Source organism: Stegodyphus dumicola, chromosome X1 (genome assembly GCF_044657685.1).
Source record: "Stegodyphus dumicola isolate Sdum_Otavi_A_Nest chromosome X1, ASM4465768v1".
NCBI lineage: Eukaryota > Metazoa > Arthropoda > Arachnida > Araneae > Eresidae > Stegodyphus > Stegodyphus dumicola.
The window spans coordinates 28,636,530-28,658,715 of record NC_140780.1 but is presented as its reverse complement, the minus strand read 5'-3'; the positions used below and the strand labels follow the sequence as shown (position 1 = coordinate 28,658,715).

The following is a 22,186-nucleotide window of genomic DNA, read 5'->3' as shown; positions in this document are numbered from 1 at the left end:
AAATAATTGGCAGTTGTGGCGAAAAAATTATCTTGCGCTATATCAAAGATAAAAGTAATGTTAATGTTGGAGCCGCTGTACTTATGAAAGATGAGAATATTTCTCTAATCAAAATGGATTGGATTCTAGAGTCGCTGAGATATTTCCAGGCTAGGATGGAAAGATAAATGTTAATTTACAGTTGACAGATAGAAATTTTCTCAAAAGTAATTGTCTCATATGTATATTGCCAAACCATAACTGAGACTATATAGCATTGTTGTAATTATGTTTTCATTTCTGTTATAATTTCTTTTAAGTTGCTATAGTATCACTGTAATATGGATTTAACTATTGTATTCTATTATTAGTTTTGCAAAATTTGTTAACGGTATTCTCACTGAAGAGCTGGAGGACATTGTCTTTCCTCCCTGGTTTACGAATTACGAAGGGTGGAAAATGCTTCCAGAGGGCTGTGTTGTACCAAAAAAGCAAAACCAGTGAGCGTGTTCCCGCCTTTGTGGCGTAATTGTTGAAAAACAAGAGTTGTGAAATAAAAGCTACAGTCCTAACTATTGTGCGGAGATTTTGAATGCGAGTTATATTTAACTGCCAAGTGCAAATAAAATTTAATTTTGTACGTGAGATGAGGCAGAAAACTTTTATTTGCCTCAGGTTTAATGTGTAGTCTATTGTAGGACGGCGGGTTGTATTTTGGGATGGTTTGTTTCTTCGCTTCTAATCTTAAATTGAGTTTTATTGGTAAAGATTAGTTTTTTTTTAAATTTTATTTTGCATAATATCCCTTGGTCCTTCCTGTGACAATATCGGCAGCGAACACGTCTATTTTTATATACTTTGACGAGTTGTTAAAAGTAATCAGTGTAAAATCCACATATCCGTACTGAGGCAAGAACCCTGAAAGAAGCCTTTTTTGCACATTTTTGTGTCATTGTTGCTTATGATGTTTCTTTCGAACAGGTAATTAGGTGGATTATATTTACCGGGGAGCGCACATTGGTCAGTAAAGTCATATGCCCGGTTGATCACTTCTAACAAGAGTAGTGACGGTAGGGGCTGCAGTCGTATATTTGGAGCCCATTAAATATTGTTATTCAATATAATACAGCACGGCCACACACACATTTAACATCAGGAGTGGGCTCAATTGTAGGCGAACGGGCTGGCTGCATGGGCGTTTTCGTGGCGTTACCCATGTGGTAACGTAGGTATGAGAGTTTCTCTTAGGGTCTTCCCCGAAGGAATCGCTTTCCTTTGGCAGATAGGCCTCTCGTGCTTTGCCATAAACCAAACCTTAGTAAGGAGTCTGGAAATCTCTGCAAATTCGATAATCTGTAGAACATATGCTTTTTCAACGTCCTCGCTGTGCGTGTGAACTAACTTCTGCCCCATACACGTTCTGCAATATCCAAAATATAATTGAAGCTCTGCTTGATTAGGAGAAAGCCGAATTAACATGGGTATTCAAGAATTTTCTTTGAGGATTAGTAGTCAGTAACATAACTCGAATATTTCTGTACCACATTTAAATATCTTAAACATTAAGGTAATCAGACTGTCATAATGCAGTGAGAAATCCTTCGCTAAAGTAGTAAAACTAATTTTGCAGTGCATAATAGTTACTTCTTAGACATTGTCAGTTTCACATGGGAAAACTAGTGCCTTTAATAATTCCTGTAGTATTTAGTGCTTCGTAATGAGCGTTAAACGCCAAGTTTATGTAATTTAGACCAGAATTACCTGAAACGGAAGGAATGCTCCAGCATTTGGCTAAAGTCTTTAGGCCGAACTGTTCTTAACTTTAATCATTTCTGTAAGCTCCAGTAAATATTGAAGCATTAAATATTGAAGCAGTAAATATTGAAGTATCATTTACTATAGAATAAACATTAACAAAAATAAGAATTCCAAAGTATCTGTTCTCTTTAAGTGTCAGTTTATTGCAAAAGGAAGTTTCTTACTTCTGAACTGCGTTTTGAAAATTCAGACAAGTTGAGAGGATGAGGAAACTCAAATATGAATCGCTTTCCTCTGGGACGTTTTGCCCGGAAGCGTCTTGCTGCCAGGTTAGATGGTTTTGGCATGCTTTGTCCTGACGGATTGCGTAAGTAAATGAAAAGTGTTTTTCAAATATCGAAAGTTAACCAAGTATCACTGTAGCGTTTGTTGGAGCAGGAAGAAATGAGGTATTTTTCTATCTGTCTGAAATTGCGACTTGCTTTTAGGAACTGCTATATTATGAAAGATTTTTCAAATCCATCTGTATTAATTTGCAGCATTGTGATTACTGAAAATTAAATGCCTCTATATACCAGGTATTGGAAAAACATATGAGGTTTTTTTCCTGATCTTAATTTCATTAAATGAAAATTTTTTCTTGATATTCAAGAGATTAACATTCTCTTGTGACCCAAATCGCTTCGAAAATTTACATTCTAAAACGAACACTGGAATTCCTTTTAACGCATTGGTCTCTTGCAAGTTTAATGCTAAAGATTAAATTAGCTCCCAGTTTTCCTCGAAGTATGTATAAACATAGAATTGGTTTCACCTTTGTTAATGTTACTGACTCCAGGTTTCATTTTATTTCCAGAATCTAATTCAATGCATAATAATCCTATTGTGTGGCCGGCTCCGACATATTCAGGGTCAACTGGATATCCTAGAGAATCTGTACTTTATCCACAGGTAAGCTATGAAATTATATTAATAATTATGAAACTCACTGACGAGTTGTAACTTTAGGACTCGAAACGCACTCAACAAATATACTGAAGTCTCTAATATCCGCACTAATTAATGCTCGATTATGCATGAAAATTCTGAAAACCTTTTTAATCCTGAAATGATCTACTCATCAAATGTTTCAAGTGAAAGATATATAGCTTAGCTTGTTTAAAGTAATTTTCATTGATTATTTCAGAAAACAAATCCTAAAATTTAGCCATCATAAAGAGATTCTGAAAGAGTATTTCTGTGGAACTAGCCGATAAATGATTACTCCAGCAGTCGCCTTTAACATTTCCAGGAACAATTACTCCTCTTGCCTTTTCCCTTTTGCGTTCAAGTTAAGTAACGAAAAGTAATATTTGTAAAAACAGCATTTCTTATTTTGGAAGGCGGAAGGAAAAGATATGAGAGTTCAGTACAATTTTCTTCTAGTATCAAACGTCATCAATATTAAATGCTTAAAAGGAAAACTTGAAATATTAAACTAGTAAGCATATGCAGATGTGCCATGTGCACTGGTTGTTATATTGACTTAAAATGTAAGCCTCTATCATTTCGGGAATTATTGCTGCCTCATTTCACAGCATTGGTAGTTAACGCGACTCTAAATTATTTCAGAACTATGAGTATTGGAATCTTTAAGCCGAGGCAGGCTATTGAGGCAATATAACTTTAGCATATGGTAAGTAAAGATCTTTAAAGAATTTTTGGAGATGGAGAACCGTAGCTAATTAGAAGCACATGTCACCCAACATGTTAAACTGTGTAATCTCAAGATGTTGAAATATTTTTGCTTACACAATAGCTTAACCCAAGATTTACTGGCTTAAATTTTCTTGGGTTTAACTATTCTCACCGTTTTATAAAAATGTAAGCATCTTTCAACACATCATCGATCTTCGAATGGTTTGATATTCGATTAACTTAATCTAACAAATTTAAGAAAAATACCAATGTAACTCGAATAAATTTCGAAATTCAAAGAATAACTTATTGCTTTAAAAGTACCTGATTCACAGGTATATTTTTCTCACCTCTAAATCCGATACTTTTGAAGCAATACATCAATCCTTAAAAGTGGTAGCCGAAAAGTTTTTTGTAACGTGTTTCCTGTTGTAGTCGCTTAAATCTTCAAGACTTTCTGCGTTCATTAGGTGGTGATGGGCAGTATATTATTTAGCCTCCCGTCTAATGAAAGGTACAGAAGTAGACTCGCGATGTTTAGAAAGTTAGAGCGAGCATATCGCTGTCTTACAGTGCAGCAGAAGCACATCAAGGGATGTACAGCATATACTTCACTAATGCAGTGTCTGTATGAGCCCAGTACTGTAGATCGTCAGTGGTGTTACTCTTCGACCCTTGCGAGCCTTTACCAATGCATACCACGTTTTCCCCTGGGCATGAAGAGTGAGAAATTCCAGCCAAAGGACATAAGCACCACAGTGCGACGTAAAAAAAGGATAAAACTGGCTTCAGCCAGTGTGCATATGTATAGAAAAGTAATTTTCTTCAGATATGTAAGTATCTTCAAGAGCGAATCGCTACCAAAAGTAATCGCAACTCTGTGCTCTACCGCTCGGCTATAACTTCTCGGAAGAAAGGGTGAATTAATCTTCCGCTTCTTAAAATGAAATGATTAGCTGCATCGCTTGAAATCCTATAAGATTTTCTCTGAAGGGGTGTTTTGGCATTCTGTACGTGTGTAATAAGCATAATTTTTTGAAGAAATTCTATAACTGTTTGGTCTTTGAAAATTTCAACTACTCAATTCATTTCTGTTTCAGAATCTAAACTTTTTCGAAAGATTTTAGTGTAGCTTTTTCTTCTATGATTGTAGTTTCACCATTTCTGGGGTTCATTACGAAAAGTTTTCTTCTGTTTTATTTGGAGGTGGGTGATTTTCTTGTGTTTTGCGGATTTTTGAAAGTTTCTTATATTCCGGGCTTCCGCAGTAGAAACTTCTATGGTCTTATAATTTGGTTTTCATGAGGTTTTAATTTACAGAGAGAGCTCCTATTATTTAGTTCACACTTGTAACAGCGTTTCTCATTAAAATATTTGTGCTAGTATACGAAACCTCTGGCATTTAAAGCGTTGGGTCGGATTTTTCTGGTATGTGGTTCGGTTTGACGTGTACATTTAAGTTGAAAATTTTCTTTAGTTGTAATATATTTTTCTTCTTGAGTAGGAGGTCCCACCAGTGGCCGAGTGTTCAAGTTGAACACTGGTAGTTCGGTCCGGGGTTTGAATTTCGGCAAATGGGCTGATTGCATGGGCGTTTTCGTGGTTTTTCCCATGTGTAACGTGTATACGAGCCAGTTTCCTTCAAAGTCTTCCACGAAGGTATCCCTCCCCTTAGGCAGATAGCTCTCAAATGCTTTGTCATAACTTTAATAAATAAATCCTTCTTTAAGTAGCTGCAAGTTCAGCAAAATAGAGTGGGAGTCTGATAATAGTCTTCGATCTCCATCGTGAATTGTTTGCCTTGAAGAATTGGGAGATTTCTGTAAGATTTTTCAGTTTCTTCGCCGATAGATGAACGCAGATTTTTGATAATTACTTTGATATTTTTCTCGCTGTCGAGTTGATGCGAATGGAACCTTATTTTTTGTTAGGTCTTGTAATCTTCCAACATTGGGAATAGAGGTGAATGACTGTTATTCATCTGAGCTTCAAACTCGCTGTTGCATATGCTGTTTAATACTTTATCAAGTGATATTCAGTCTACACTTTCCTCGAATATGACAACAGGTGGAATTCTATCATTATGTTTGGAGTTTCGTTCTTTTGAATCTTGTTTATTAGCTTTAGGGGCTGGAGAGAATTCCTCAAATGATTTTCACATTTGGAATGGTTAATTTCAGCTATTTGCATGTTTTGGTGGGGGTTATCCATTTATTTTTGTAACTGTTTTCAGTGTTGCTTTGGGTTGGGGTCGCATCGGTTATGGTAATAACCATTTTATTATCATGATTTTCTTCCGTTTTCTGATTTTGACTTAATTCTTTCACAAGGTGAGGAAAAGCGCTCTTATGCTTGTTTACCATATCTTGAAAAGCGGTATTCGGGTTAATCTGTTTAGCTTTGCTGCGGTTTTTAGAAACTTTCTTTAAGTGTTCAGAGAACAATTGCAGGTGTATTGCTAAAACCTACATTAGTAGTTGAAACATTGGAAACGATCTATTCAGCTTCATTACCTATGTCATCCTCAATGGGAAAGTACCGTGATGTAATGGACCTTATCCGGTGGTCATTTGGCAGACACGAGGAGAACGAGCAAAAAAATACTTAATTGCACAGTCAAGGAGAATCATGCATTGCATGGGACGGTTGCCAACCTCTATGATGACCAGTATTGGTTTAGGCGCTTCCGAAATGAGGCAGCTTGAAGATAATCAAGGTAAGGAAAATCTCTAGGACTACAAGACAAAAAGCTGTTAGAAATGTGCGAGAATAAAATTAGTATAACAGAATAAGTAGAGGCTTGAGGATGTCGAACAGCAACGGAAGGATTTATGCATGCCATAAGATTTGTTACAGTTAGACCCTAAGTACCTTCTGAACTAGATTTGTCTGGCGCAGATAACCTTGCCAGGTTTTGTGCCAAATTACAATAATCCAATGCTTCTGAACTAGTCATGTATCTCCGCGGGCATCAGCCGGGCAGATGCCTACTTATCGCGGGGTAGACAGACTGGTATTTGAATGTTTGCAGGAAGGCGCGAGGTGCTTGCTAATCAGATATTTTAGGGGCCATGTTTGCTCAGAGTTACATTATCTGATTTAACATTATTTTAATAAAAATTGTTTTGTTAAATGGTACTTTTTTAACCACAAAGCCATTAAAACAAACGATTAGTTATGAAAAGCTAATCTAATATACTATATGTAGAGTATATTTCTTCGTTTTTAATATGGGTCAAAACATTCGCACTTACACTCAATAGTTTGAGAAATTTTCATGTTCGATTTTCGAAAACTTCCATCTGCTACGTAATCAAGTTCTATGCTTTTTGTCTTAAATTAACGTCCACGATTATCACCAGCCGAGTGGGTAAGGTTTTAGACAGTGATTTTATTCTCAAGCTGGGCTCTCTGCAGAAGTGTTTGCCTCATTGGGTTTTCTCAGTGTGTAACGCGAATGAGATATTGTCTTCTACAATAGTGTGGTTTACAATGGTCGACTTATTAATCAGTCTTCAATATTCGCTAACGTTCTTTAATTGAAAATTTTTACTTCGGATTTCTGAATTTCACTTACAAGAAAGGGCTTATTTCATCTTAATTTTGAATTTCCTGAGTAAAATTATTGAACTAACAATTTAATTTGGGTATTGTCAACAGATCCCCATTGATCTTGCATATTTAGGTAAATTTTGGTGTATCTCTGCTGTCGGATGATAGTCTTGATGCGCATTTTCATTACTGTGACTTAATATTCATGTTTATAAAAATGAATGTCACACTAATGAAATTGATTAATTGAAAAGACTTATCAAAATTTATTATTTTTGGACGTAATTTCATTTACCGATGCCCCACAGCGAACTTCAATGCTTTAGGAATTTACCACATCTTGCGTTTTAAAGGTCTTTGAAGAGCCTTTTAGAGAAATAGCCTGGGCTGAACCAGTTTGAACTTCTTGCAATGAAAGCCCCATTGAAAAACTACGGCTCAGTCTAAGGGGAAATATAATAGGGATCACCGACATGACGTTTCTTAGGCAAGTTACATCATTTTCATTCATTATCCTATTAGTTAATCGACTTGAATACGTTAATACAAGCAGAACATTTCCATTTTAGAAAACAGTGTGTCCGAAAATACTGTTGCACTTTTGAGAATAAATTGATCATTAATTCTGCTACTCTTAAGTTAGATTCTCTAAAATTCCTAACCCGTTGCAGCAAACTTAAATGCAGACGTAATATATTTAAAAGGGAGATTAAAAACGTAGATCATGTAATATTTTTCAGTAATTTTTTCGTCAACATTAATACCTTAAATCAGATCTAAACTGAGGGACATCAAGCTGGCCGAGTAGATGGCTAAGATAGTACTATTAATGAAAACCAGACATTCAGTTGGTCATCGCAAAGAATGAAATGCGATAAAAGTAACATTTTTTAAGTTGCTATAAATTGTTAGCAAGTATATTGTAAAACTGTTGCAAACAAGTTTTAAACTTGAAAACACTCGAATTTAAAACTCTTGCTTCTGTATGTGCTTGAAAGTTAACAATCGTAATTTCTTTTAAAGAGGACCTCAAAGTTTTTCATAGATAATTTGGCACCACTTTTAATCGTTCAATCCCATCTATGTTTGAAGGTTAGGTAATATAACACTTGATTGTGCTGGCATGAATGACAGCTTTAACTCAGTATCCGAGTTAGCAACTAAATTTAAGACTCAGTTTCTTTGGATTTCTTTGCGCAATTTTCTTTAACTGAACAACCTTACCGTGCTATGTTTGTATCCAACTGATATTTCCCATACGTAGCCGTAGTCACCTTTCCCTCGATAAACCCTTATTTAAATCAATGATTAAGATAGTATTATCAGACAGGTAAAAGGACACGTAAACAGAGCTTTATTTCTGCTCTTTTTCCTAAATAAGGGTACATTCAAGATTTTTCCCTTCGTCGTATGGCGTATTTTATATACTTTTCCCTTTTTTTTTCCAGGGGACTGTATTATACTTCCGAGGATGTGATATACTAGGTACATATTCCAAAGTATTGCTTGACCATCACTTAGCCCAAACGTAGGAGAATACGCATACAAAATGGCGCAAGGTGTCTTCATCTGACATATGTCGTGTTTTTACATTTAAAAATTTTATTTTGATAATTTCAGAAACTTATTTATTAAACGATACAGCGTATTTCACTCGTTGTTACATGCGTTAAATTTGAATGTTCTTAAAGTTGTGTTGTCTTATTGAAAGTCTCGGCTGAATTTTTGTGATAGTCGAACAAAATCTATCTTTGAAGTTAAGCTAATTTTCTTAAACTTCAGCCGTTTCATTCTTTTTCTGAAGAAAGTTTTTAATTTTTTATCATTAGCTAGCAAATTTACGTTTTATTACCATCATTTAAGCCAGCGATTCTCAACCAGTGGTACGCAAAGAAACAAAGTATTTTTAACTATTAAGTTCAAAAATTTTAAGTACCCCAATATTCTGTTTGTTTTTTCTCCAACACTTGTAAATTTATATGATCTGACCTTTGTTTGAGGTCAACAGCCGCTCATAGACTTTAGCAAAATAATCCATTTTTTCCACAAATATTCTTTTACCATAGATATAACAAAATTTGTTATAAATGACTCTTTTAAAAGGAGTAATACAAATGGATGTTGTACTTAACAGAAAATAAAGATAAGTTCCTTTTAAAAAATCCTCCTTTTACAGTTAATCTATTTATTAGCACACCTACTATTTACATCGCCACCATTTCTGGGCTCATGTTGCTTTTATTTTCAATCGCAATAATTTTTCACGTCCATATGCTGTGCCTAACAGCAAGTATTTTACCTTCGTTTGCTTTGCATTCCTTAAGTTTTTTGTGCGATTTGAAAATATCGTAGTTTGTTTTTGAAGAACTCTTAACAAGGTCGCGCATTTAAATATTTGTGAAAAAATAAAACGTACCTAGATTTCAAAATGGAAAAATGGCTGACTGACTAAGCGGAAAACTGATGATTCACAGGTGATGGATCCAGAACAATCTACTAGCAGTAAGGATATTGAAAAGAAAAATTTTATAGAAAATATTTCAAGTTGTTCACTATTTGGGTTTATTAGGAATAGAGAGGAAATGGCAACCTCAATGTGTTATTTGCTGCGAAGTATTATCCAATCCTATTATCCTATATTTAAGTATGAAACCATAGTTTCTTAAGACCTCTTGAGTATAAGCAGGCTAATTTCAACGATAAATCTGAAGAATATTTTAAGAGGAAATTATTGAAGTTCAAATATGGTAAACAAGTAATGAAACGTTTTGTTACTCCAAGCGAAGAAGCTTTGAAAGTTACCTAGTAGGCCTAACAATTGCCAAGACTGTACAGGTTCACACTGTCCTTATACTGCTAGCAGCTAAAGATATCTTTTTAACATTATTCAACGAAAAAGTGGCTAATGAATTTGATAAATTATCAAATGAAACAATAAGTCGACTAATTCCTGAAATGGCAAATTCCATAAGACACACTTATTCAAAATATAACAGTGTGTATTTAGCATTGCAGTTGGATGAAACTACTGATATAACGAACTTTGTTCATTTATTAGTTTACATATGTTTCGATGAAGATAAACAAATTGCCGAAGATTATTTTGTGAAATTCTTCATGATGGAGCAACTGCAAATGAAATTTTCAATGTGGTTGACAATTTTCTGTCTAAGGATATTTCCAATTTCTTGGAATACGTGCATTGCCGTATGCATTGACGAATCTCTGGCTGTAGCAGAAAAACATTCCATTGTTATTTCTCGAAGAAAGGCGCGCCTGAAACTAAATTTACTCGCTGCACCATTCATCATGAAGCTTTAGTAGCCAAAACAATCCCCAAAATCCTGAAAATGGTTTTCAATCAAGCTGTGAAAATTAATTTTATTAAAAACTGAGCTTTCGATTCAAGAGTATTTACATTACAAAATGTAGTGGTGGTACTAAAGTTTTGCAATTTTTGTTTATATGGTATACGTTAGTCAAAAGGTTGAGAACCGCTGATTTAAACTAATAAAGCAATGTTTTGGTTTGTCCCAATATTTTTAATACTAAAATTACAAACTGAATTTTAACTTTACAGCCTACCTGGCCGTTCGTGTGGCCTCAGCATTTCTACTTGCAACAGCAGTGTCATTACCCTCCTGTAAGTATATTGATTGCACTTTAGACTTATTTATCTGATTTAAAAATGCATGGAAAATTAAAAATTGTTTTCTTTTAAAAGGCACAAACTGGTTATCCTCAGTATATGTATCCTGTCGCACCTGAATATCCTTTCGCAACATTGGGTCAAGTTTCAGCAACTGATTTTTCAGAAACTTCGTCTGCTGATAGCGGGGAGGTAAAAAATGATTTAGCACTATTTCTGTGTACCGTAATGGAAATTTGTTTATCAAAGTAGGAAGCGCAATATAACCTCTAAAAGCGCAGCTGGTAGCAGTAGTTACCAATATAAGTGACCGTTATTCAATTAATAGAATTCAGCGTGAATTTTTATTTAATCTTTAATTGTTATAGTACGGTTCGTAGGGACACGAGCATTCAGTTTAACTTAATGACTTCTTTCTTACCTGATAAATACTGCATCTCGACACGTTTATTTTCAACGAAATTTACTTACCTGAAATTTATTGAATGTATTAATAATCATGCACCTAAAATTGCGGTGTTCTTTTAGGGGTTTCCTGAGACCCGCCCATACAAGTAAAATTATGAATGAGTGTAAGCGAGGAAATTTCGCAATAAATTTACTTCGAAATTTCCTCGCGTATTAAACTGTAATGAAAAACAAATTTTCGATTTTGCGTATTTTATTGCATATAGGTTTTATATCGCACTTCCTTACGAAACTGTATTTACTTTTATCTAAATGTAGTAGCTTGCAAAAATTTTGTTTTAAAATCATGTTTTACTTTTCGCTTATCACCAAATTGACATTTTTCTTTGCCAGCTTTTCTGTCACCATTCTTTAAATTGTTAGCGGAATGTTTTTTTTTCTGGTTATTACTTTAGTGCTAAGTCATTTCCTATAACCCTTATTTTTCATTCGGATATCTATGAAAGACTTGCTATTTTAAGGGACTTGACATTTACTTCCACTAAGCCTAAATTTCTATATCTTCTCTGCTAAAGAAAATATTTTCATCATAAGCACTATACATTTAAGTATTATTCTTTTTCTTATCGATCTGCTTGAATTTGATCAATCTACTTGATAAATTTTCATTTAAATTCTAATCTCTTTCCATTTCATCTTCCGCTAACTATGATTGTGCTTTTCATAAGGAATTTTTTCTATCCAGCACTAAGCGAAGTATCCAAATGTAATTAGATTTAATCGATTTCCTTCTTTATACTTGAAAAGTGGCCCTTTGTTCTGTGACTGAATTTCAAAATACTTCCTCAAACTGTATGAAATGAGTATTTGTCTAGATTGCAATAGGATGAATCCTTACTTTTAATCTATTTGAATATGATTTTATACTTATGACCAAAATATTTAATGTAGTAAGATTTTAAACTGTTAATTGTTTAACTAATTTTAAACTAATGGAAGATCTGGCACTATTCTCAAACTAGTAGATATTTAATTTAGAAGTCAAACAACACAAATCAGCGTTATATTTTTAAATTTTCACCGTACCAGTTTCGATGGTCATCGAACCATCAACCCCAGCTGCAAAAGCTCAAATGAACGAGATAAGATATAATGATTAGATAAGAACTTTTTTGTCTTATAAAATCATATCTTTCATTTGCGCTTTTGCAGCTGAAAATTGGTGGTTCGATGACCATCGAAACTAGTACGGTGAAAATTTAAAAATATAACTGATTTTTGTTTGACTTCTAAATTAATATTTGTTCGGCGTGTTATTTTATCTTAATTGGTAGATAATTACTCTGAATTATTTTAGAGCAATTCTTTAATGCCTATTATCGTATTAGTTTTTAGTTAGCATTAAATGTTTTTGAAACCTCGTAAAATTTATTTCAGAGTGGAAAGAACCGTTCGAAACCGATAACTTCAACTCCTGTTTCATCGGATTATGAACGTAATCGCATTTCTCAAGTGAAAACTCCCAATACACAGAATACAGCAGCTCAACGGTATCCCAATGGAAACATGGAGACTCCTTACGTTCATACCAACCCCTTCCACCATATTCACCATCCCGTTCTGGCAAAGACTGTAAATGGTGTGGCAATCATGGCCTATCCTAGTTCTTTCCTTATGAGTAGTCCAGCAATTGTTCATCTGAAAGACGGTCCCAGTGAATCTGATAATGTATTGGCAGAGCTTGGATTTATTCATTCTCCTATTTCTTCTGGAGCACTAACTCCTCCTCCAACACCTTTAGCTTCTATGCCTTGCGATTTCAATGCAAATACTAGTATGGATTTAATGAGAAAGAACTGAAGTCAAAAATCTGTTTGAGACGCCTTGAATGTGCCTTTAACACCGCGTCTTTAAATAACTTAAATGTGTGCGTCTAACTCGAGATAGTTGCTCAGTCCCTTAAACGCATAATCTAAATCCCATACAGTTGTGTATGATCCACAACTCGCTCGTTTTATTTGCTCGCTTTTACATCTGTTTAAAATGTGTCAATTGTTGCACTGATAACCACGTATATCTAAATGCACTGGCCTATCAAATGTGTAACTATGCTTTTAGTTAGAACTTGTCAACAATTAATTTGACTCAGGCTAATTTTATAAAACTGGTTCAGCACTACTCATAATTTTATGATCCATTTGCTATACTCGAAGTTTTATGTATATGGAGTGTATAAAATGTCAATATGTCTGAATAATGGTTACTAACTCCCTTCCCCCAAAGACTTGAATTTATGGTCAGCTAAGCGATGTCTTTATCTGAATTTTAACATTTTACCACCCCTCCAGTCTTTTAATACTCTCAAATGTCTTGTGACCTGACATTTTCTAATAAACTATTGTGGGCAGAGCTTTCTCTCGTTTTGTGTACTTGTATTTGAAATATCTCAATAAAATTGATAAGAAGTGCTTAGTTAGTTTGTTTATACATGTACTTGCAACCTTAAGTTACACAAACAGCTTAGTATGGAATACGGCAGGTTTAAAATTTCGTCATATATAACATACTATTTGGAAGCTCTTTAACAATGCTTAGTTCGGAATTTTAGTAAAGGGTTCCCGAAATGGCAACTATATCCCAAAATTTAAAAAAAGTAGTATGCATAATCATTAAACAAATCTACAAAACTTGTAATTGTGGAGTATCATTTCCACGTTTTAGCGTTACGAACGGCTCACTTAAAATTTTATAAAGTTGTGGTTTGAAAACTGATTCTACTAAGCAGAAGAATAAAATACTAACTGATAAGGTATTTGTAAACAAATGAACAAAATTACTTACTTGCAAATCACTAGAAAATGGAAATGTCGTACCAGTCATAAAGTAATTGTTTTCCTTTAAGATTTAGTAACTCTTTGCTTTGGCAATTTAAAGTATGCGTAGGAGAAAACCTTTAAGCTAAAAAGTTAGATCTTGATTTGTGAGTGATTAGTTGCAACAATCCAAAATTGCAAAATGTACATTAAACGATTATTTTAGAAGTCTCTAGATTTAATCAACTGTTTATTATTGGATATTTAAAGGGTAAAACATGAAAACTCAAATTTATAACCTGCAAAATCCAGACTTTTTACAGGCCAGAACATTGAGTACAAGTTATTTTATTATTTATTCAATGTAGTATGCAATAGAAGTATTTCGTATAAAACCTAAGATTACAAATTTACTGACAAACGCTTCGAAATTGTAAAGATTATATGAGAGACTCTTTAAATCAAATACAGTGAGTCCAATTTGAGACAAAATGGCACACGTAACATACACAATATTTTGCAAGTACCCGAGCTACAGCAAATGCCTTTTTTGATGCACATGTCGGTACGTTTTACCATGTTTCTGAAAAGCTTTTGAAAAGCTCCAATAGTTGCATTCTGAAAGGCAACAGTGATACAACTCTTCAATTCTTATGCATGCGGATTCTGCTTGTGAAAGTTCGCACCCCATTATTATCGGAATTCCGAAGCTTAATCGGACTTTAAAATGTTGGGGATATTGGATTTTCTACTCCTGGATCTCTGGTCACTCTGGCATAAAAAAGGTAGTACTACAATCGCCAACCTTCAGTCCTCAACTGCAGATATTAAGATGTGTAAAATTTTGCGTTTGAGCAATAGATGGCAGATGCATTTGTATTATCAAGCAAACAATAAGCTGAGAAGTGTTAGACCCACTACTGTTTAGACTACGTGGCTAGTACTTAGAAGGGGGAGAAGTACTGTTAAACTCATTTGAGAATCTTCTGAAAGACGAGAGTTTGAAGTGAGATTCTCCATGCGTAACGTTAATATGAGCCAGTTTCCCCAAAGAAAGTTTTTGCAATGCATCGTTTTCCTTAAGCCGATAAAACCAGTGTCAGTCTGGTCATGATCGAAAGCGATTTACTCTAATCCCATCAAAAGAACTTCTAAAATGTTGAAGCCATGTTCTCCACGGTCGACTGCCTGTCTTAAGAAGCTGCTGATAGATTTCTTTTAACATCCTAGATGAAATGTTTAAATCTGAAATCTGTTAAACTTGACTATATAGGCAGGTATTGTCTAAAGTGTGTACAACGTTCCCTTTTCATACCGATACTACACGAATAGACACTGAAGAAAAACTGAGGCTGCGCTTTGTATTTACCAAAAGAATACGTAAGCGAAAACTTCTAAATTTCCAAAGGAAAGTATATAACTTTAGATTAAAGGGCATATCAGTAGGGCGAAGAAAATACCTTTCGGCCAAGAAACTTTCTTCTGCTATTAAAAGTGATATGGTTCTGTTTCTAGTTTGAGTTTCAGCAATTTCATTGTAGACTATTTAAATATAGAAAAGCATACGAAGGTTAACTGTTTAAGGAAAGGGAGGCCTTCATGGTGGAGTTTTAATGGGAAACTAGCTCACATTCACTTTATACGGGCGGAAAAACCCCCGAACACCAGCAATGCAGCCGAATCTTTCGTCTGGCCCTGAACCCGGTATCAGCTTTTAATATTTAGCAGTCTATAACTGCTCGACCACTGATGAGCCTTTCCTGTGTGGAATTTGCTAGCGTTACTGATGAGATGTTACTTAATAATAAGTAATTTACAAGACTGTGCCATGAATGAGAGTTTGAATTGAGACATTTTTTGATGTAGGACATCGATCCAAAAAACGCAGCTTTAAAGATCGGTTTATGAATGTTGTAGGAGACTGCGACATGCATTATTTTTCCATTAGACACCAGATTAAAAGCTGATTGAGCATTTGCGGTACATCTGACTCTGCGAATAAAGTACAGAATATTTTCATGCAGAAATTTCCCTTTTCACCATTTGAAGACGAAGGGCGAATATAGAAATCTCCATACCTTCGTATTTGGTGAGCATTATTACAAAAAGCCTCCAATCATTTGAAATAACTGAAGCGATACCCTAAGCAATGCTAATTAATGTTTCAGAAATATTTAAGAAAATCAAATGTATGAATAACTTGTGAAGCCATTAAAATGGAATTTTTCAGCATCTAACAACGGTAAATTTCGTTATCTTTTGAATACTGTATTAAAGCACGTTCGAATAGCACTTTCCAAAACTTTGCGAGGACAATACTTCCAATACTTTGCGACGGCAAGCTAGCGTTTACCAATAAGAGATGGTAGAGATTGGAATATGGGGACAGCTGGAATCCGCCTTTTCCCTTGCTTTTGTTGAGAGCAGCTCTGCAAGTTGAGGCATAATTGAGATAGATAATGTTAATTTTGTTAATTTCGGTGAGGTTTTCTAAGTTTAGGACCAACTAGGGCCGAGCTGTAAATTCGCTGAACACTGGCATTTCGACGTGGACTCGATTCCAGGTCAAATGGGCTGTCTGCATGATTATTTTCGTGGTTTCTCCACGCACCATGGATACGAGCTGTTTTCCTTTCGAAGTTCTCCACGGAAGCGGCACTTACCGTAAGCAGATAACCACATAGCGCTTTGTTGTCATAAAATAACTTATTAACTAGCTCTTAATTTAGCATCTCAACTAACTAAAATAAAAATGAGTTAAGTTTTTAAGCTAATGATTACAAAATGTTTAGTGCCAAAAAACTACGCCGTATCGTCAAATTACTTTCTTGAGTACGAAATGCATCTCGTTTTCTCTATTTAACATTAAGGAGGTAATGGTGTAAAATGCGTTTCCAATGTTCTAAATAAATGGAATAATCGTAATGGCTGAATAATCGGGGACTAAGGTTGCTTAGGTTGGAATGATAATATTGAAAACGCGTCTCTGAAATGCTGAAAATATATCTAAAAGAAGTGTTTGTAACTGTAGCTAGCTTTTGTCAATTTTATAACATTAAGGAAGTTGTTTAAGTGATAATCCCTCTTAGAAACTGTCATAGGACGAGACAAACTGAATGATTACAGTAGCTAAGGCCAGTTTACATCTGTCAGAGCAGCTCGTAGCGAACCGCTCGTCCGGGCGTTTCGAACCGAGTGAACGGACCTGTACTCTGATAGATTGCTTACACCAATCAGAGTGGACTGACAACTCGCCTCCGTTTGTTTACGAAATGGATACCGACGTGGCAGCTACAGGAAAGAATATGCATCAAGGAGGTTGCATTGAACATACATAGATGTTCTTTGGCTGCAGTGCTTGAAGTCTGCGAAGCAGTTTCAAACGAATTAATTTCTGCTCTTGGGAGGGGAAAAAGAAAAGGAAATGAGTACTTGACTGCGTCATATTTTATAAAACTTTAACTGTTATTAAATGAATGAGGAGTATCAAATGAACTATTAAATGAATTTCGGACGTTACTACATATCAGATACAAGAATTTAAAAGAAACTCAGTTTGAGAAAAGTTATTTAGTCAACTGTGGTTATTGAAATTCTAATTAACGAAGTTTTTCTATTATATACAACTGTTTATTTACACCTAATTAATCATTTACAAAATGATGTAAAAGTAATAATGTGTTTTATTAATAGAAAGAATATATTTATTCATCCAGAATCCCCAGAATCAGTAGCTCTCTGTGCATGTAATTAATTATGCAGGGTTCTGACTGGAACTGTGTTATTTCTAGAGAAGAATGCAAAATTAACCCATGAAATATTTATTCAAAGCTACCATTAACATGACATAAGTAAACTGTATAATATCTACCTAATTATTCAGAAAATCTTAAATAAGAAGTAGCAAAAACCTTAGGAGCATTACATATATTACCACAGGTAAAAGAATATATATATTATGACATAGTTCCAACAGGAAGATATTTATCGCAAATTGTTACTTTTGGATCCTACTGAAATTGTGTTTCTGGACAACACACAAAGTGATATCAACAAAATTAATAATGGTTAAATACAGTGATTATACTTTACTTTTAAAATGCTAAAACGGATAGTTTAAGAAGATTAGAATTCATCTAGCATAATTTGTATAAACCTTAATACACCTTCACTACTTGCACTCGCATATCCAAGCCGAACATGTTTCACATCCAAGCTGAATTGTAACGAATTATAGCCCAGAATGTTTTTATACAAAGCAAGAAATTTAAATATCCCCAATAAAACAGATCTACATATTTTTTTCATAATTCCATTTTTATTTTTATAGTTTATAATGTCATATATTTATTGCATTCTCATGTAGGAATGCTTGTAGAAAAATGAATATAAGCTCACATAATTATATAGAAGTATGCAACATCTGAATGAAGCAGTGAAGTGTTCCTTATCACACTGCATAAGATGCGTATGCACAGAGTCGTAGCTAGGGTTTTCAGCGCCTAGGGACAACTGAAGATTTCGCGCCCCCTACTGCTTGCCAAGGATGGAAAACATTTAATTCTAAAATGTCGTAACATCAGTTTGGCGCCCCTTGGATTCTGCGCCCGGGGACAGATGCCCCCTCTTGCCCCCTCTAGCCCCCTCTAGCTACGCCCCCGCGTATGCATTAGAAACGCCATGGTTTGGCTATCGCTTAATCTCGGCATTATAGACCTCACTGTCACGACGTCCCAGCGAAGGCTGCTCGGAGTAACTGCCCGGATAGATTTTTCAACAGGTTCAACGTAGAAACGGAAGCGCTGACTCATCTCCCCTACGTTTCTACTCGGTCGAAGTGAGCGTTTACATTCTCAAAGTAATTGTAACGAGCGGCTCGCTTCGAGTTCCGTACTGGTACTGTCATGTCCGGCTGTTGTGGAGCTAGAGATTGGTTTCTTTAGACCAAGTTCTTGGAGGGGGTTGGCTCTCATAAACGCAGTGACGGAGACTGACACGGCAGACAGAGCACCAAGCGTTCAAAACTGGTCTTAGTGTATTTAATTATGGCAAAGCACACTAGGGCTATCTGCCTAAGGGGAGGGATGCCTTCGTGGAGGACTTCCTAAGGGAAACTGGCTCGTATATACGTTACACATGGGGAAAACCACGGAAACACCCATGCAACCAGCCCGTTCGCGGGATTCGAACCTCGGACCGAACTACCAGTGTTCAGAGACTTTACCGCTCGGCCGCTGGTGGGCCGTTCAAAACTGGTGCCGATGGAGTGTTGCCAGAGGCAAAGGTGTCCTAGAGTTTGGACGAGGTTTTCAGGACCTTTGATTTATCAAACCCCGTATGGCAGGACCCGGGACGGGGGTCAAAATTCTTGCGCTTTGTCCGATGATGAACTACTGAGCGCCGCCTGAGATAACCACTGACCTGACTTTGTTGTAAAAGTCTTACAGTGTTAGTCATCCTAGCAGAAGGGAAAATTTCCTCCGTGTAAAAATATACATATAAATATTACATAGGCATACAAGGCCTGTGTATAAGCATAGATATGTTGATTACAATCATTGTCTTGTACAAGTTACATATGATAGTTACATAAAATCATGACAGCTATGGGTACATTTATACATTATCTGAATTCATATTTACAATACTTTTACTGAGATAATCAAATTAAATTTGTAATTCATTTACACATTGAATGGATTTTCAATCATTTGAACTGCTTTACAATATTACTTTTATCAAGTACATACAAACTGGATAGTAATATACTTACATTACAATAGTTTTGCTCTTACAGTCCTGTTATTATTCTTACGAGGTGAACTATTTTCCAAGTTTTGATGCTATTCAGTTGTTGTAGTATTTTGAATTGCTATTAAAATTATGCTGCGAAGATACAATTCTCAAGAGAGGGGGAGAATTTCTTAGTATCTTGTTGAGCAAAGCCTGATTACCTCCTCTATTTTAGTTTTCGTCTGCTTGTTGCCGCGGGTATTCTCCGCCCATTGCGGCCAGTATTCACTGCTTGGCATTTTTAAATGCAGTTTATCGGTTTGTGGGCAGTTGAAGAAGAAGTGATCTGCATCACCTACCTCACCACATTCATACAAATCTGATGCTCGTATGCCGAATCTCTTAAGATAATGTGGGAACAGACCATGGCCAGTGTAGAATTGAGTTTGTGCTCCGCTGTATGTATTAACTGAGCACGTGACTTTTGGAAAGAACTTGTAGGTTCTCCTCCCTGTGCTTTCCCTTTTCCATCTTTTCTGCCATTCTTGAAAAAGGCTATTGAGCGTGGTTTTTTTTAAATAGGACTGCGGAACACTTACTGCGTTTTCCAATCTACTGGAGTCATTGGCAGCAGATTTCGCAAGCAGGTCCGCCGCTTCGTTGCTAGTAATACCCACATGAGCTGTAACCAAGATCAGGATAGGTCTGTCATCTGGTGGGATACTTAGAAGAATTTTCTGAATATCTTGCACCAAAGGACTCCTTGTTTTGTGCCCTCGGATGGACTCCAAACTTGAGGCAGAGTCGCTATATGTGTTGACTTTTAATCCTAATTGATATATTGCCAAATTGATGGCTGCTTTTAATGCAAGAAGCTCTGCCTGAAAGACGGTATTTTTGTCTGCCAGTCGTCTTTCCCAAGTTTTAAGCACTTCTCCTTCTTGGAGTACACAATAGGCGCAGCCTGTGCCTTTCTCCGTCTTTGAGCCATCTGTATAAATAGCAAATGCCTTCTCATTTGGCGGCGTGTATTGCATGTATATTGTGTGCGATAAATCGGTGTCTGCAAGGGTGTCCAAGCATGATCGGCTAGCGCTTCTCATAGTCTGTATGGTAGAATGTCTTTTGCCACAGAGAGACTTTATTTTCTAGGCGCAATGTCCTTACTAATAGTGATTCTCTCTCAACTAGAAGGTCCAGTGGAGGGATACCCGCCAGCACTTGCAGTGCCGCAGTTGGGGATGTTCTATAACCTTTGCATATGATCAAAAGTTGCATTCTTTGTATGGTGAGAAGCTGCTTCCTCATATGGGCAGTAAGCTTCCTTCCCCATATGGCAGCCCCATATAATATGATTTTTTCTGAGATGAACTACTGTGTACTTAACAATTTATTTCCAAATTTTGAGAATATGAATTAATATTAAGGTAAAATTAATGTTTAAACTTTAATTAAGAAATAAAGTTAGTAGACTGAGCAATCGAATCTCAATTAATAGAGTAGTTAGAAACGTTTAACTGCTTTTAAACGAAACAACTACTCATATATGTATATATAACATCGTTAGCAAAATTTATCAAGGGCCGAAGACAAGTTTTCTTTAAGAAAGAATAATTTGAAATTAGTTTTACAGTCTAAATGCTAAACAAGCGTAAGGCAGTCTTTATTTCCTAAATATTAACATAGTTTGTGGTCAGACAACTATTAATAAGTTGTAACGCTGATACATTTAGAAACTAAGCAATACAACACAAGCATGACCATTTTAAATTAAGGCTTAGAACTCGAAAAATTTGGTGTTAATGAATGAAATAATTTAACCTGGGGCGACGTCCGCAGCAGAAATTGGAAAAAATGTTTTTCTTACCGGTGTAAATTTCCTTTTCTACTTCACTCAGAATGAGACTTTGAATAATTAAAATATTCTCATTTTAACACGTATTGGAAAAAATGTCAAAATCATAAATGGTAAGCGATAATAATATCTATGGCGATGAGCGGATTTTTCAAATTCATAAATAAGCAGGAAATTCGATTTCGTATATTAATTTTGACTAGCACTGAAAAGCTCTCACTTGACAAAAGACAGAAATTAATTTGAAAAAACGCGTTCGTTGCAGAATTTACATAATTTGAATTCATTGGTTAATTATAAGTTTAACAGTAATACGATTTTGATAAATGAGCATTCAAATATTAACTGCTTCAACCTTCTACTGCAGGGATCTTTAATCTTTATGTACCTCAGAGCAACGGTGCCCAAACGATTTTGACGTACGATCCTTCATTTTGTATAAAATTTTGTCACCAGTTCTTAGTAGTAAGTTTGTCTTCAACGTAGTTAAACTTAAATAAAAGACATAATTTATGCATATATAATCACATAGACCTGCCAGCGGCGGAGCAGTAGTGTAGTTGAGCACTGGTAGTTCGGCTTGGGGTTCGAATATCGACGAACAGGCTGGCTGCATGGGCGTTTTCGTGGTTTTCTCCATGTGTAACGTGTATAAGAGCCAATTTTCCTTAGAAAGTCATTCACAAAAGCATCTCTTCCCTTAGGCAGAAATTTCTCGAGTGCTTTGCCGTTATTAAATAAAAAACCATAGTCGTACAATAC

At 35.5% G+C, this 22,186-nt stretch overlaps 1 protein-coding gene across 1 annotated transcript in view; it reads left to right on the top strand.

Annotated features, from left to right (window-relative positions):
- The window catches only part of LOC118196186 (uncharacterized), a 54,567-nt gene extending 41,076 nt beyond the window's left edge, over nucleotides 1-13,491 (top strand). The window contains exons 7-10 of the mRNA XM_035367601.2: nucleotides 2,594-2,688; nucleotides 10,547-10,609; nucleotides 10,691-10,807; nucleotides 12,461-13,491. Of these exons, the coding sequence (XP_035223492.1) occupies nucleotides 2,594-2,688; nucleotides 10,547-10,609; nucleotides 10,691-10,807; nucleotides 12,461-12,883 (698 nt within the window). The 3' untranslated portion in view covers nucleotides 12,884-13,491. The remainder of the gene's footprint in view (nucleotides 1-2,593; nucleotides 2,689-10,546; nucleotides 10,610-10,690; nucleotides 10,808-12,460) is intronic.
- The last annotated feature ends 8,695 nt before the right edge of the window (nucleotides 13,492-22,186 follow it).